Genomic DNA, 17,208 nt, shown 5'->3' with positions numbered 1-17,208 from the left:
TTTATTATTATTCTGTCTCTCAGGCTCCAGCTCCACTCCATCCTGCAGGCCTACAGACAGAATAGCTGTCAATGACAGATCAAGTGACATCTTAAAAATGGCTGGTTTTTGCTAAGCAATCTCTGCTGTATGAAATGAGGCCAAGCAGCAAAAAAAAAAAAAAAAACACCTGATAAATGTCCTATTTCACCACTCACACAGTTTGTTTCAGCGTGTATGTGTGTGTGTGTGTGTGTGTGTGTGTGTGTGTGTGTGTGTGTGTGTGTGTGTGTGTGTGTGTGTGCACAGACATACCACTTCTATGGTTGTTTTTGTAATACTATATATCTACTGTAAGTGGGTATACAGGAGGAGGAACAATTCAACCATCAGGTAAGTATTAAGCCAAGTCAATCTGCAGTGGAGCTCTGGTTGAGAAACTTAGAAGAGATTTTCTATTAGTGAGGGGAAGCTTTGTTCCAGAAAGAAGAGAGGCTTAATTTTCCCTTTCAGTGAGAAGATTGTTATAAACGGTGCAGTAAATGGTTTAGGTCACCTCTCTGACCAACTTTATTTTTCAGGATTTAGGATGTGTCTGCAGAGTCTTCATTTAAAATAATCAAATGAAAGAAGACTGAAAATCCAAGTACAGTCACATTAAGTTACTCTGAAACTTGGCTTTTTAGCCAGAGGTGTGGTGGTGCGTATATACGGGAATACGACGAATACCTAAAAATAGCCAAAGATGCATATCAGTGCACATCTTGCAGAGTAAGCCTGCAGGCAATGATGTTACAGTCTTGTTCATGTAATCTAACTGTGCACAAGAAACTTTTATCCTTTAAGGCTACACCTCATCACAGGCAACATAAACACTCTTATAAAACAGCACAACTTGTCTTTAGGAACGTTTTGAACTTAAAAAGTAAAATGTTTGTGTTCTCAATTTTTAAAGACACAATATATTCACTGTTAAGGACTTCACAGCAAAACCTGCTGCATTTGTACTAGAAACTCCATCACCTTTTAAGGAATTTTTGTTTGTTATAACTACATTATGTCATTACGCCAAATTATGTGCAGTTAAGATGTATTTGATATATATATATATATATATATATATATATATATATATATATATATATATATATATATGGGAAGACACAGGAGTTGAATAAAAGAAAATCTCGAATCTCGTTTTTATTTTCTTACTCGCTTTATTTATCCTTCATTCAGTACGTTTCTCTCCTCTCTGAATTGAGATTAGTAAAATGTACATGCATCCAATCAATTCCATTAGTTGCAAAGGAAAAATAAGAAAAGAGCTAAAAGGAGCATTTTAGCTTCTTATACAGTGCCTTGCGAAAGTATTCGGCCCCCTTGAACGTTTCGACCTTTTGCCACATTTCAGGCCTCAAACATAAAGATATAAAACTGTAATTTTTTGTGAAGAATCAACAACAAGTGGGTTCCAATTATGAGGTGGAACGAAATTCATTGGCTATTTCAAACTTTTTAACAAATAAAAACTGAAAAGTGGGTGCAAAATTATTCAGCCCCTTTACTTTCAGTGCAGCAAACTCTCTCAGAGTTCAGTGAGGATCTCTGAATGATCCAATGTTGACCTAAATGACTAATGATGATAAATAGAATCCAGCTGTGTGTAATCAAGTCTCTGTATAAATGCACCTGCTCTGTGATAGTCTCAGAGGTCCGTGTAAAGCGAGAGAGCATCATGAAGAACAAGGAACACACCAGGCAGGTCCGAGATACTGTTGTGGAAGTTTAAAGCGGTTGGATACAAAAGATTTCCCAAGCTTTAAACATCCCAAGGAGCACTGTGCAAGCGATAATATTGAAATGGAAGGAGTATCAGACCACTACAAATCTACGAGACCCGCCGTCCCTCTAAACTTTCAGCTCATACAATGAGAAGACTGATCAGAGATGCAGCCAAGAGGCCCATGATCACTCTGGATGAACTGCAGAGATCTACAGCTGAGGTGGGAGACTCTGTCCATAGGACAACAATCAGTTATACTGCACAAATCTGGCCTTTATGGAAGAGGCAGAAGAAAGCCATTTCTTAAAGATATCCATAAAGGTGTCGTTTAAAGTTTGCCAAAAGCCACCTGGGAGACACACCAAACGTGGAAGAAGGTGCTGTGGTCAGATGAAACCAAAATCGAACTTTTGGCAACAATGCAAAACGTTATGTTTGGCGTAAAAGCAACACAGCTCATCACCCTGAACACACCATCCCCACTGTCAAACATGGTGGTGGCAGCATCATGGTTTGGGCCTGCTTTTCTTCAGCAGGGACAGGGAAGATGGTTAAAATTGATGGGAAGATGGATGGAGCCAAATACAGGACCATTCTGGAAGAAAACCTGATGGAGTCTGCAAAGACCTGAGACTGGGATGGAGATTTGTCTTCCAACAAGACAATGATCAAAACATAAAGCAAAATCTACAATGGAATGGTTACAAATAAACATATCCAGGTGTTAGAATGGCCAAGTCAAAGTCAGACCTGAATCAATCGAGAATTGTGGAAAGAACTGAAAACTGCTGTTCACAAACGCTCTCCATCCAACCTCACTGAGCTCGAGCTGTTTTGCAAGGAGGAATGGGCAAAAATGTCAGTCTCTCGATGTGCAAAACTGATAGAGACATACCTAAGCGACTTACAGCTGTAATCGCAGCAAAAGGTGGCGCTACAAAGTATTAACTTAAGGGGGCTGAATAATTTTGCACGCCCAATATTTCAGTTTTTTATTTGTTTAAAAGGTTTGAAATATCCAATAAATTTCGTTCCACTTCATGATTGTGTCCCACTTGTTGTTGATTCTTCACAAAAAATTACAGTTTTATATCTTTATGTTTGAGGCCTGAAATGTGGCAAAAGGTCGAAAAGTTCAAGGGGGCCGAATACTTTCGCAAGGCACTGTAAGGTCAAATAATGGTGCCATAAATGAATGCCTGCCACATGTCAACAGCCAAAGTGACCATGCACCAAACTCTGAGTTATGTATCAAAAAAGATAAAGCAGGATGCATGTTGGACAAAAAAAAAAGCTTGAAAAGCAGTAAAAAGCTTGTCACTAGGTCAGCACCCTACAGTACAGCCTTTCTTACAAGTCTTTTTTTTTATCTCTTCCTTTTGTACTTTCAAAAGGTTCAATTATATAACCTTAAATAATGGACCAAAATTGACCTATAATGATAGGATGATAAAGTTTTGGACTCATCTCAAATGGACCCATGGAAACATGACATGCATATATTAGTTTTCAAGTTGTGCTACAAAATAAATGATATATATTTTTTATATTTTGTAATTATTTAAATGAAACCATCTGAGAAGTTTAGAGGGCAAATGTCTTTTTGTTGGAACTGTTAACAACTCAGACTTCTGAAATCCAGACCTGAGACCGACAAGTTAAATTGCCCTCAGATTAACGTAAAGGGGTGCATCTCTAAAAGGGGCTATTATCTTTAATTCACACCGAATTGTGCAAATTAAACCTTAAAAGCACTAAACATCTGGGGCCGACTATGTCCCCTATTTCTCCTTTAGCTTGACTTTTGAGTTTGTCTGTGTGTGCAGTATACACGCATATCAGAAATTGCATTTTCATGTGAGTTTATATGCATGACACAAACACACATCATACTGAAAATTTTAAAACCATAACCCCTGAACTGAAACGACTCCACAGTGGTCCAGATCGCGTGGAGTGCAGGAAGTGGAAACTGCTTTGGTACGTTCCCTTTTCAAAAGGCCCCCAGTGAGAAGCACCCTATTAAAATCTCTTTTCATTTGAGCAATCACTTCTTGAGGCTAAATAAAGGGAATGCTAGTTCAGCTGTGGGAAGGGAATGGGTATTGTAAGGCTGGTTTCATCGCAGCACAGACTGAATTATACTAACAGTCACCTTAATTGACTTGGCTCGTCCTCCTTTTCTTCTCTCTACCTGGAAATAGGCAACAGGAAGAATGGCTTGTGAGACATTGTGTAAACCTGCCATTTGTGTGTGGGAATCCTCCTTACTATTTGTTTGCATGGTTTGACAGAAGATCTGCTTGGCTGCCATTTTGTGCCAGAAAACGGTTGATTAATCCAATAAAGAGTCATGATGTTTTTACAAAATGTTATATAAGCCACCACAGGGATGCTTAGTGCTCCATAGGAAATACAATCCTACATTTCACTTGTTCTGTTGGTTAGATATGAAACATTACAGCCAGTGAAATACAAAATACATTCATTAGTTTACATGTTCAAGCAAAAATGACAAATACTCTGGCCTAGTTTCTCAAAAAAGATGTAATGCTTTTCTTTGTCCTGTGAAACTGAATATCTTTGAGTTTCAGACGGTTTGTCAGACATAAAACCTTGGAAGATGTCACCTTGGATCTCCAGGAACACATATATGATTGGCATTTGTTTTTAATATAAATGACTTGAGTAAGAAATTGTTGGATTAATAACATGCTAAATACATAAGTAGCAGGTTTAACATGACAAAGAACAGGATACTGGCAAAAAAATGTGTGTCTTTGAAAGGACAATTTACGGTAACACTTTACTTGAAGGTATCAACATAATCATGACATGACACTGTCATGAACATGTCATAAACGTTATAAACAAGTCATAAACGTTTATGACTTCTGTCATTAAGTGTCATTCGGTTTTTGTCATGACAAGTTGACATTGTTTGGGTTGTCTCGATTATGACAACTTAACATTAATCAAAGTGACATTACCAGACGTTTTCTTGGTCATGACAAGTTGACATTACATTTCTTTGGGATGTTTTTGTAATGACAACTTGGCATTAACCAGGATGACATTACCAGAGGATGTCTTTGTCATGACAACTTGACATAATGTCATCCTGTTTAATGTCAAGTTGTCTTAATAAGGACACTCCAAAGAAATTTAATGTCAAGTTGTCAAGACAAATTCATCTTCTGGTAATGTCAAGGGAACTATTTCCTGCACAATCCTCCACTTGTTTTAGAGAAATGTGTCAGTAATGGCAGCATTTTATCTGAGAGAACAAATCGCTCCCTGCTTTCTTGCCAGCGAACTGGAGCAGAATGGAGGTCACCTTCACACTTTCTCAGATTGTTGAGGCACTTTCAGACACTCATAGTATGCTAACAATTAGCAGACTTGAGATTGCCTTATAAATATGTAGCATAAACCAGTAGGCTGCCGAAAAGCCTGCTCACTAAACCATTCTGTGCTTCTGCTTTTGGCTTTCATTTTGGTTTATTTAAGCAGACAGCATGAACTAACTCCAAATAGGAGACATCTACAATGGTAAACTGATAAAGCTGTCTTTATTATAAGTGATGGCTAACTTGACCAAAACCAGTGTTCTTTTTTCTTCTTAGCTATGTCCAAAATTGGTATTAAGTGCACTAGGGAGCAGTGAATGAGTGGACGAGGGAGTGATTTCAGACACAGTTCTTGTCTGTAACTCCATCTGTAGTCTTGGAGGAGGAGTCACCAGTTGTTTGTTTTCAACTGAAATGGAGTAACATTCACAGAAGTGTCTGTTTCCGCACCAAAATGCTGGACAGATGTCAGCCATTGACCTGGAGTTCCATAAAAGTTACTGGAGTTAACATAAGAGCTCCTAATCAAACAGTCTGGAACTAAATGTTTGGTGCTGGATAGTCCCAAATACAATAGGTAGATACACACACACACACACACACACACACACACACACACACACACACACACACACACACACACACACACACACACACACACACACACACACACGCTTATGCCACTATCTTTGTAGGGGACCGGCCATTGACATAATGCATTCCTAGCCCCTTACCCTAACCTTAACCATCAGAACTAAATGCCTAACCTTAAACCCTTACCCTACCATAACCTATTTCTAAGTCTAATCTAAAACCAAGTCTTTAACCTCAAACAGACTTTTAAACTTCTGAGGTCCAGAATTTTGGCCCCACAAGCTGTCGGGACCCCACAAGTATACTGGACTCCGTTTTGGGCCCCACGAATATAGTTAAACAAGAACACACACACACACACACACACACACACACACACACACACACACACACACACACACACACACACACACACACACACACACACACACACACACACACACACACACACACACACACACACACACACACACACACACACACACACTGGGATCAGTCTCATACTTTAAGTATGAATGATGATCTGCAGAGGCTATTATCTGACACAGAAAAAGTCAATAACATTCTGATGATAACAAAATGAGGTTGAAGTGAGGGAGAAATTAAACAATGGATATACGTACGTACTATTAATTTATTTAATGTGCAGTGTTAGATTGAAACAGCTAAACATGTGTGCTAAGCCAACAGAGAGAGAGACTCATAAATCAACATTAAAAAGTGCCATCTTATTGGCCAGTTGTTCATTAGAGGCTCTTTTTCTGCGATTGCTGAGTGCTGATTGATCAGCGCGGCAGTGACACAGGTGGTGGTGAGTGAAGGTGATTAATGGCCCCTCGTCAAAACAGGTGTGCAGAAAATGGGCTTTTCTGGAATAGGAAATATATACTGAATGCATAACACCTCCTCATGGTTTGCAGATGTGAACATTTACACAATTGTGACAGAGAGTATACTACAAGTCAAAATAAATAAACAACTGACTAAACAAGGTGTGTTAGGTATTAGGGTACAGTTTTCGAGTCTGCTGAAATACTATTTCTCCACCTTTTTGTGTGTGCGTAAAACACCAAACAACACAACTTCTACTGGAAAGCCTATATTTGCAGAACATGCATAGTCAGTGCAAAGTAAATACAAAGCTTTTCTGACAGGTTGTGGGGGGCTCCAAAGTCCAAACCTTACTTTTTGTTGTTTTTTATGCAGCATTTACTTGTAAAATATTTTGTCTATGCAGCAGAAAAAAAACAGCAGTGTTAAAGCCAGAGCCAGTACCTGCACTGTCACATTCACTCACACTGTTAGAGGATATTGGGCAACTTTTCTTGATATCATACTCCAGCAACAAGAAGCATGAGGCTGAGACACAAAGCAGCATATGTTTCTAGCACTTGTAAACAGACCCTCTATGGAGGAAAAAATGATTAAAACACTGCAGATGACAAAATAACAGAGGCACTGACAATACAACAGCCCTGCAGTAAATAGCAATTTGAAGAAGTTCATAATGTTCTGTTTTTGTCCGGAATGTAAGAGGTGTTGATTCAACTATGGTCATTTTGAGGCAGTTTGTAAGTAAATATAAAGTTATGAGTCTTCCAGTCAATGTTGGTGAGCGTCTACATGTTGTTTCTCTCTAGCAATTAGTGTTGCACTGTTGTTTTCCGCTGCTTTATTGCATAATGTTTCAATCATTGAGACTTAAGCATCAATAAGACATTTTTCACAGCAGACATTTTAACTTGTCATCGGATGAAACACACAGGTGTAATTAATGTGTTTTCTGTCAGAATGTCTGCAGTAGGAAAGGTCCATTCATTTGGGACTACCTGTCCTTTTTCTGTCTCTGTAAGTGGTTTTAATTTGCTTTGAAAAGTCAGTTAAAATTGTTATAGTCTGCTAAAGATCCCACTTATTCTCATTTGATATTCATATAAATATGACTCACTTTGAAGTACAGAATTTTACAGCATTGCAAACTACAACTTTAAAAAATTATCCATAGAGTTAAGCATGAAAGTGAATTCTTTGTTAGCCTTTTCTGGAGCTTTCAACTGTGTCACACAGTCTTCTTTATTGGGAGCAAAGTGCTATGAATGAAATCATGACAGCTACTGAGCTAGCATGTCAACAGATCCATCTCCATGCCAACAAAGAAAACTCCATTCACCGATGTTTGATATGGTTGAAAACTCTGGAAAAAGCTAAGGCCCTGTTTACATGATGTGACTTTCGTTTGGACGGCGACGGCGTTTTTGGGGCTTAAAAACGTAAAAAAGTGCACCCTCCAGAATGGAAATCTTAAAAAACGCTTCACCGTTGCGTTCCCATCTAAAGGGTAAAAACGCAAAAGTCTGCAGCCTCTATTGTTGTTGGCTGGCAACCCACCCCATATTTCATTACATAAATCAAAATATAGAGTGATTACTCGCTCATGGCTACTCTGCCGTTGGGTATCCACAGCCTGCCTATACTTGGTCCGGATGGCTTTCAGCTTTATGATATCTGACTTTTACAGATAGCGTCTTTCTCATGTGGATATGACGTCCCTCCAGGTACAGGATACTGCTGAAGAAATTCGGTCCATATGTCTATATATTTTGACTGGCAGGACTCCCGGTCCATGCCCTGTTGTGCTACCTCCTTGTCTGTCCAGACAAAATTTTCAGCTTTTGCTTCGCCATGTTTTGGTTTCGCGCTACTAGGGAGAGGACTTGGTGGTGTTGTGTGGCAGTGCTTCACACTACCACCTAGCCGCCTGGTGTGCATACTACATCGACTTTCACACACTTTTGCGTCACCATATACACACAGATTTCCCCCCCCAAAACGCTCGTCTAAACGCGGAATAAAAAGTGATAACACAACGCCACTTTTGCGTTTTCTCTTCAGATCATTTCCGTCTAAACATAGCCTAAGTAAGTAAGTAAGGGGTAAGAAAGTTAGAAACACATTTCAATATACTACTGTAACGCAGTAGAGTACAACACCACCACTAACTATGACCTCAGTAATAAACATAGTTGAATTAACAAAACCTGGCCACTACAGTGATGAGGACAGCGGAAAAGATCATTGGGTAGTCACTGCCTTCCATCCAGGACCTCGCACACAAACGCTGTCTGACCCAGCCCAAAAATATCACAACAGATCTCACCTATCCCCATCATGGACTGTTTGCTCTGCTGCCCTCTGGCAAGAGGTTTTGCAGCATCCAGTGCAGAACAGCTTCTTCCCACAAGCCATCAGACTCCTGAACTCAAAATAACCTCCCTTAATAACCCCCTGCAGTGGGCCTCATGTGGACGATGACACTGCATAAACAGGATTTTTTTTACGTGCAATAACAGCATCTATTTTTCTTAAACATGCAATAACTATTTTTTTATATGCTGTCACTCAATGTGTGCAATATTAATGCTGCTTTTTAATTTTTTTTTAATGTCATATTTAAATGTTAAAATAACACTGTAGCATTTGTATTTATTCATTTTATTTTTTTAACTTTTTGTTTTAAGCGCCGTCCGCGTTACATCCACAGAAGTTCCCGTCAAAAGTTTGTTTACCATCAGCCTGGCCAGCCTGCTTCAAACATTCCATCCATCTGGACCACTGTTGCACGCCTGCTGCGTCATCAGAGCACTGTCGCTCTCGGTGCTAGCAACACGGGAAACATCGTGAGATCTCTGCACGCTCAACTGACCAGCATGGGAAACACCGCGAGATCTCGCCACACCAAGCAGGCCAGAAAACGTGTAGTGGATTCCAGTGTACTACGGCCTCTACAGAGATTCACCACAGCATCAACACTCAAAATAGAACTTTTCAATACACAATCCCTCACAAATAAAGCATCCTTCATACAAGACCACATCATGGACAAGGGATTAGACTTCATGTGCCTAACAGAAACATGGCACCAGCCAGGGATTTACACAGCGCTTAATGAAGTCTGTCCCCCCGGTTACAGCTATCTGGAGAGAGCCCGCAGCACTGGTCGTGGTGGCGGCCTAGCTGTCATCCACCGACAGAACTTGGAACTGTCCCCCCTCCCCCTGCCTACACTATCCTCATTTGAATGCCTAGCATTTAAATGTAAACCCCCCCTTCTCCATGACAATGCTCCTTTTCTACAGGCCCCCCAAACCCAACTCAGCTTTCATCTCAGAGATACACAACCTTCTCACAACACTTTGCACCACCTCTGCCAACATTATTATACTTGGAGATATTAATATTCATACATACATACATACATACATACATACATACATACATACATACATACATTCAGACAACCCCTCCTGCCACTTTGCAGCTGAGTTTCTGCAACTACTGGACTGCCTCAACCTCCAACAACATGTTGATGTCCCCACACACTCCAGGGGGCACACACTGGACCTGGTCATTTCCAGCTCCGCCCCTATTAGCAACCTTCTGACGTATGATCTGGGTGTGTCTGACCACAAGGCCATCTCAATGGAGTTGTCACTCCTTTCCCCACACACCAAAGACAAGCGTCAAATCTGCTATAGGGATCTGAAAAAGATCAACCCGGAAACCTTGACCATAGACCTCCAACATCTCTCCTCTGCTGATTTTTCTTCAGTCGGTTGACTTCTACAACCAATCTCTAAGAAGGCTCTTAGATCTCCATGCCCCTGTCAAAACTAGAACTGTCAGCTTCTTACTCACTGCCCCCTGGTACACCAACGAACTCCGGCAAATGAAAACAGCTGGGGTGTAGGAAAAAAAACATTTCGACTCACTGTTCATAGGCAGGCTTACAGAGAACATCAGAAGTCCTATTCAAGGTCCTTGAGAGATGCATGTTCACAGTTCTATTCCAACATTATCAACAACAGCCCTGGCAACTCCAAGCAACTTTTTTCTACCATACATGACATCAAACCGCAAACTCACTCTCATTCAGAAGCCACAGAAGAGAGGTGCAACAATTCCATTACTTTCTTCAGAAAAAAAGTAGACACCATCCGCTCTCTGCTATCCAGTTTCTCCACACTGCCTGTCCTGACTGCAGACCCACAGCCTGGGATTTCCCAACCTCTCAGCTGTTTTTTGTCATCTCACAGCAAGAGGTTGAGAACATCATCAAAAATATGAAACCATCCACCTGTGCTCTGGACCCTTTTCCTACAGCCCTGGTAAAATCCAACCTCCATGCCATAAGTCCCCTCATCACAAAGGTCATTAACCACTCCCTCCAGACTGGCCATGTTCAATCAACACTGAAAACCGCTGTCATCAGGCCATTTCTCAAAAAAACAACCCTAGTCTTTGCCAACTACAGGCCCATCTCCAACCTTCCATTCCTTTCCAATGTGCTGGAAAAAGTAGTTGTCGCACAGCTTCAGGACTATCTAAAACAAAACAACCTGTTTGAAAAATTTCAATCTGGTTTCCGCCCTGGTCACAGCACAGAAACAGCCCTGGTCAGGGTCACAAATGACCTACGGATGACTGCAGACGCTGGCTCCCCATCTCTTCTTATCCTCCACAACATCCTCCTCCACCGCCTAATTTCCACCATCGGTGTTTCTGACTCTGTCCATGAGTGGTTCTCATCCTACCTCACCGGGAGAACTGAGCATGTCGCCTTGGGAGATGCTAAATCCCTGACACACAACGTCACATGTGGTGTCCCTCAAGGATCAGTGCTCGGCCCCACCCTGTTTATTCTCTACATGCTCCCTCTTGGCCATGTCATCAGCCGGCATGGAATTTCATTCCACTGCTATGCTGATGATACTCAACTCTACCTCAGGACAAACCCAACCCCCTCTGCTGCCCTGCCATCATCCACTCTGACCACCTGCCTGGAGGAGATAAAGGTGTGGATGAAGCAAAACTTTCTGCAGCTAAACAGCTCCAAGACTGAAGCCATTCTAGTCGGCACCCCACACCAGGTTCGATCATCTGACATAGGGCTGGGCAATATGGCTGAAAACTGTATCACGATATAAGTGTTTCATATCGGTCGATATCGATAATTACTGATATTTTTTATGACCTATTTAAAATAAGGACCAGGAGAAAAATATATTAAATTTCAACATTTTTATTTTAAACTTAACCTTCCTCTGATTATAATCCCCTCAGTTATAAAAGCAGAAATGTCAACACAACCATGGAAATCACTCAAATAATTAAAATGTAAACATAGGTCTAAAATCACAGTGAAGAAAGAATAAGTAAGAATTGCTTAATAAGGTGTAATAAAATGGTGCAAAGTGTTAAAACTAAACATAGAGAAACCTGAAACCTGAGAAGAACTATTTTCTGCAGGTTTAGTGCTAGGTTGGTAACCTGGCTTCTGGACAGTGCTCAGCACGTCTGCCTCCGTTATTTCTTTGTAGCGTTTAGTAAGGCGCTGATGCAGAGTACCTCTCCATGGCGATCTGCTGCTTTTTGCGGTGTAGCAGCTGCAGATGTTGTTGGACGTTGCTGGCGAACACGGTTGCTCCAAAGTGTGAGCGCGGCTAAGGTGGTAAAACAAGTTTGCGGTAGTGTTGTTGGGGACGACAGTCGGACTTATAAAATCCCCAAAACTGCCATACTGACTTTTCCTGTTTTATCAAATACTTTTCGCGCGCGCGCGCACTCACTTTCCACTTATCGCTACACGCCGCCGGTTCTGTTATTGTAGAATGGTAGAATCCAACACGAGACAGCGATGTGGCGCAACCAAACTTGATACTGTTACATGATTGGCTGTTAGAGTGTCACTCCCTACGTTGCTAGGTTACCAGAGAGTGAGTGCCTTTGTTCATGCAACCAAACTTGCTTTGCAACTTCTGGTTTCTTCCGAAGAAGAAAAACAAGTTATCGAACGTTTTATCGAACACATTTTCTATTGATATTGATTACGTGTCTATCGCGATACATATCGTTATCGTTTTATCGCCCAGCCCTAATCTAACATTACCAGCATCACCTTCTCCGGCCAAACGATTCCACTTTCAACATCAGCCACTAACCTGGGTGTTAAAATGGACTCTCATCTGACCTTTGAGGCTCACATCAAACATCTCTGCAAGACCTCCTTCTTCCACCTCAGGAACATCGCCAAACTCCGTCCCACACTCACTCCTGCAGACGCGGAAAAGCTTGTCCACGCTTTTGTCTCCTCCAGGCTGGACTACTGCAATGCGCTCCTCACCGGGATCCCTGAGAAAAGCCTTCAGAAGTTGCAGTATATCCAAAACAGCGCTGCTAGGATACTGTTGAGGGTGCGCAAATATGACCACATCACCCCCATCCTCAAATCACTCCACTGGCTCCCTGTCTCACTCAGGGTTGAGTACAAGGTCTCCCTCCTTACCCACCAGTGCATTCATGGTGAAGCCCCCCCCTACCTCAAGGAACTCCTCACCCCACAGACCTCAACACGTACCCTCTGATCTGCCTCAGCATATTTTTTGAAACCTCCCAGGACAAAGGGACGACAATGGGAGATCGAGCTTTCTGCTCAGCTGCTCCCAGTCTGTGGAATGCTCTCCCTGACCACCTGAGGACACCACAGACTGTGGATGCTTTTAAACGTGGCCTTAAAACCCACCTTTTTAGGAGAGCTTTTGAGTCAACTAGTGCCCTTTTCCTTTTATTTACTTCTTTTTTTTTTTCATGCTCTCATGTGTTTTTAGAATTTTTAGCACTATCATGTAGCACTTTGAGATTTGCGTAAATATACAAATTAAATGTATTATTATTATTATTATTATTATAATTATTATTTTAAGTTATTTATGAGCCAGTGGAACAAAATTTCATTCATGTGTGCACTCTGTATGTACAGTTGAATGAATGACAATTAAAAAAAGCTATCTATTCTACTCTATAAGCTTTGTAAAGGTAGAATATGTGGCAGGATTTCATTAGATTGTATAGATGTAGTTAATAAAACGGCCTCTTTTGCAAGAAAAACCATAATGACAGTTTGTTGACACAAGCACATACAAAACAGCATCAGAAAATTTAATTTGAGAAGAGATGAAATACAATGAAAAAGCATTAGGAGGATACATTTACAAACCAAAATGATCTTTATGTGTGTAGTTCTGTTCTTTGAGGCTACTTTTAAATCTCATAATCTGCAGTAAATCAGCAGGTAACTCAACCTTTGCGCAGGTAAGTGAAATAAGTATTGAGATAATAAAATCAGTGAATACTAGGTGGGAATCACCAGAGGCCTCACGGTACGATATAATCACGATACTTATCTTACGATACGATATTATTGGGATTTCAAACATATTGCAATATTCTGTGATATATTGCAATTTTACCTTTTTCCCAACTTCAAATTTTTCCCAATTTCAAATTATGTCCCCAAAAGGAAACTTTGTTAACATCTGTTTTATCTAAAAATATACATTTCTCTGTTTGTGTATCGCACTTCGATTTTGTTGCTGGAAAATGGGATTGTCAAGCAGACAAACTGACCAACATAATAAAAGATCGATACTTTGCATCTGTGTATCGATATAGTATTGCCACAGAAAATATCGCAATACTATGCTGTATTGATTTTCGCCCCCACCCCTAGTGAATACCTGTGCTGACAGCTTTTGCCAGTCGGCGCAGCCTCCTCTGGTGAGTCTTCCCTCTGTAGTGGATCTGGGCCTGGGCGCTAGAGTTCAGCTGTATGTTGCACACCTGGCATATAGTGGCACTGCTGCTGCCTTGACGTCGCTCTCGTTTGGCCCTGTGCAACCTCCTCTCCTCTTCATCTTCCTCTTCTTCTTCCTCTGCCAGTCCCTCATGACTCTTGGGAGGAGGGCTGCTGTCCAGCCAGTCAGGGCTCTTTGGACGCTTCATATCTGGAGAAAGAAAAAGGTCTTTAATCAGAAGTGTTGCACAATGCTATGTGAAATAGAAACAATACAGTCGCCATGTGAGACACTTCATTCAAAATGTATGTTGTTAAAGTCTCCACAGGGGGGCAACAGAGCAGCATGCCTCCATTCAGGGCAGAGAAATAATGGTCTTTTTCTTTAGTGTGATTCAAACTGCAATTTTATGTGCACCACCATTATAGTGCTTGATATTTCATTGTACCAAAACGGAGAGATTTCATAGGCATACAAAAGATGCTTATCGCTTGGATTTATCAATATCCTTTGACCAGAGTGTTAACTGTCAGAAAACACAACATTTCTATATGTGATCCCATTAAATTAGTATAGCCTGGCGCTTAAACATGCATTAGCTGAAAAGCGTGGCCTATCTCTGGCACACATCACAGCATTACAACAAAGATGTGTACAGTGTGCAGATAAGCATCTCGTTCCAGCTTCTCTCTTTTTTTATCAGATAATAAAAGCTGATTCCCGGGGTACACAAAGTAACATATTTCTATGTGTGAGCACTTAATAACTGTAATGGCTGAGCGAAATGAGACTGGCAGCATAAATCAAGCGGCAGCCATAACGTGAGTTCTGCTGTGATTGTGGATCTGTCACCCAAAGTCTAACTGAATTCTTTGTTTGGGTGCTGTTCATATGATAATGGCATCAATTAAGTACTCATGGTGTTGGACATTCTATCCTCCCGCCTCGCTGAACACAACCCCCACCAAACAGAAACCATCACTTGAAAAATCTTTGCCGTTCTGAAAATTCAATTGGACTGGTGGAAAGATGAAAGTGGAAGGGAAATGTGTTCATTGGAATTCATCAGCCTCTGACTAGCTGCATGGACTTCAAAGCTGTTGCAGCCCATCACCATGATTATTTGAATGATGCGCTACTACAGTCTGGCAGTGGATAGGGACATGAGTAACTGCTGGTGAAGATGGTGATGGAATAAAATGTGTTTAAACCAGGTGTAAGAAAAAAAACTATGTACTATGTACAACTACTGCAATATGCAACAGCCGACTGAATTAAGTTTTCTAGTAACATAGTTGGGAAATATTCACCGGCTGTTCTGTACTTTGACAGAAAGTCCAATCCCAACTTGATGTATTCAAATAGTTTTTTTTGTCCATCCAACTGTCCAGAAGACGAAATTCAATTTACAGTTAATTGACTTAATTAACTAATCTTAACCTGTACATTTTGATTTGATTGATTACCACAAACTAATGAATGCAGGTACAAGTGATTTGAAGCAACACAACACAAAATACACAATACATTCTGAGGCTGAAATATGCTGCTGCTCTCTGGCTGTCTGTCTCAGTTCTGTCAGAATGCTGCTAGATAAGAGCTGAGACTTTTGCTTGTTGTCAGTAAATGGCTATCAAAGAACAGTACTGATGTGTAGCAGACAGGGCCAGCCAGAGGGATGAGTGGGCATCTTACTTACTTTAAGGTGGTTTGTATCAATATGGTCCCTCCAATTAAGGGATGAAATGAACATAAAACAACCGGAGGCCAGTTTAGTCATCTTTTGAGGCTGTCTTGTACAGTAAATTCTTGTGACAGATGTTTTTAACGGATTAGTCTCCTTTTAGTGTGTTTTGGGATTGTTGTAAAATAGCTGTTGAAGTAACTCCAGCATATTAACAATTAGCCTATGTTTTTAAGTTGATTATTATGCACTGTCCTCTAAAAATAATAATAAAAGATAAATGATGACCAGTTTGTTTAGTTATGGAGTTCCATTTTTAAGTTACATGATGACAACTATGCAAACTACATTTGCTGATGGAGACGGGGGTAGTGAGCTCTGGAAATAGCTAGTAAGTATGAGGTGACATGAGAGACATACTGCAGCCTGTATATAAATGTACGGGAAATATAATAGAATACAATGAATGAATAAACAATACATCAACATTATGAAACATTTCACAGAGTTTTTAGTGTCTGCTAAATGTGAAACATATATCAAACCATATAACAGGTGTTAAAATAGCTTGCCAGCACATACAGTGTGAAGTATCTGTGCATCTGTAAATATTATTTCAAAATGTACTGTAAGCATGTCAGATGCTGTGGTGTATATGCCTTATGGGCCATGTAGATTTGCATGAGTCAAGTCAAAAGTCAAAAGAAGATGCCGTATCTGATAAATATAATACATCCAGATTATACAAATATAAAATAAACTAGTAATTTTGTTTATGTGCCTGCCTACTTTGATTTTTTATAACAGTAATATGCAACTTCAAAATGTGAAATATAAAGAATAATAAATATGTTTTTAATTCAAGTCAAGCAGTGTTTAGCTGCTCCTGTTGGCTAATGTCTAATACTGCACAGTGATGCCACTAGTTCAGGGTGGAAATCTTTCAATACACTGGAGCCACCCGAACTGCTCCACTCACTCGTCTTTATGTGGTCAGCTAGAGTTGGCACCTGACAGCCCCATTATAAAACAACTTCTAACAGGTTGCTGGCCGACTGGCCAGCAGCTGCTGGTTTCTGTTGGCACTGTGTACCACAGCCAGGGCTGCTCTGTCTGTCTGGCACAGGAGTGTTCAGCTGGGAACAGCCCAGTCCTCTGCTACCAACCCTACAGACTAAATGGCTTTAG

At 40.7% G+C, this 17,208-nt stretch overlaps 1 protein-coding gene across 3 annotated transcripts in view; it reads right to left on the bottom strand.

The window, feature by feature from the left end:
* The window catches only part of LOC120551364 (zinc finger protein 385C-like), a 77,661-nt gene that overhangs the window by 37,501 nt on the left and 22,952 nt on the right, over positions 1-17,208 (bottom strand). For all 3 annotated transcript variants that reach the window (XM_039788767.1, XM_039788769.1, XM_039788768.1), the window contains exon 2: positions 14,280-14,546. In XM_039788767.1, the coding sequence (XP_039644701.1) occupies positions 14,280-14,546 (267 nt within the window). The remainder of the gene's footprint in view (positions 1-14,279; positions 14,547-17,208) is intronic.

Source organism: Perca fluviatilis, chromosome 21 (assembly GCF_010015445.1).
Source record: "Perca fluviatilis chromosome 21, GENO_Pfluv_1.0, whole genome shotgun sequence".
NCBI classification, from domain to species: domain Eukaryota; kingdom Metazoa; phylum Chordata; class Actinopteri; order Perciformes; family Percidae; genus Perca; species Perca fluviatilis.
Note: the sequence above shows the minus strand (reverse complement) of the source record. Positions and strands in the feature narration are given on the sequence as shown.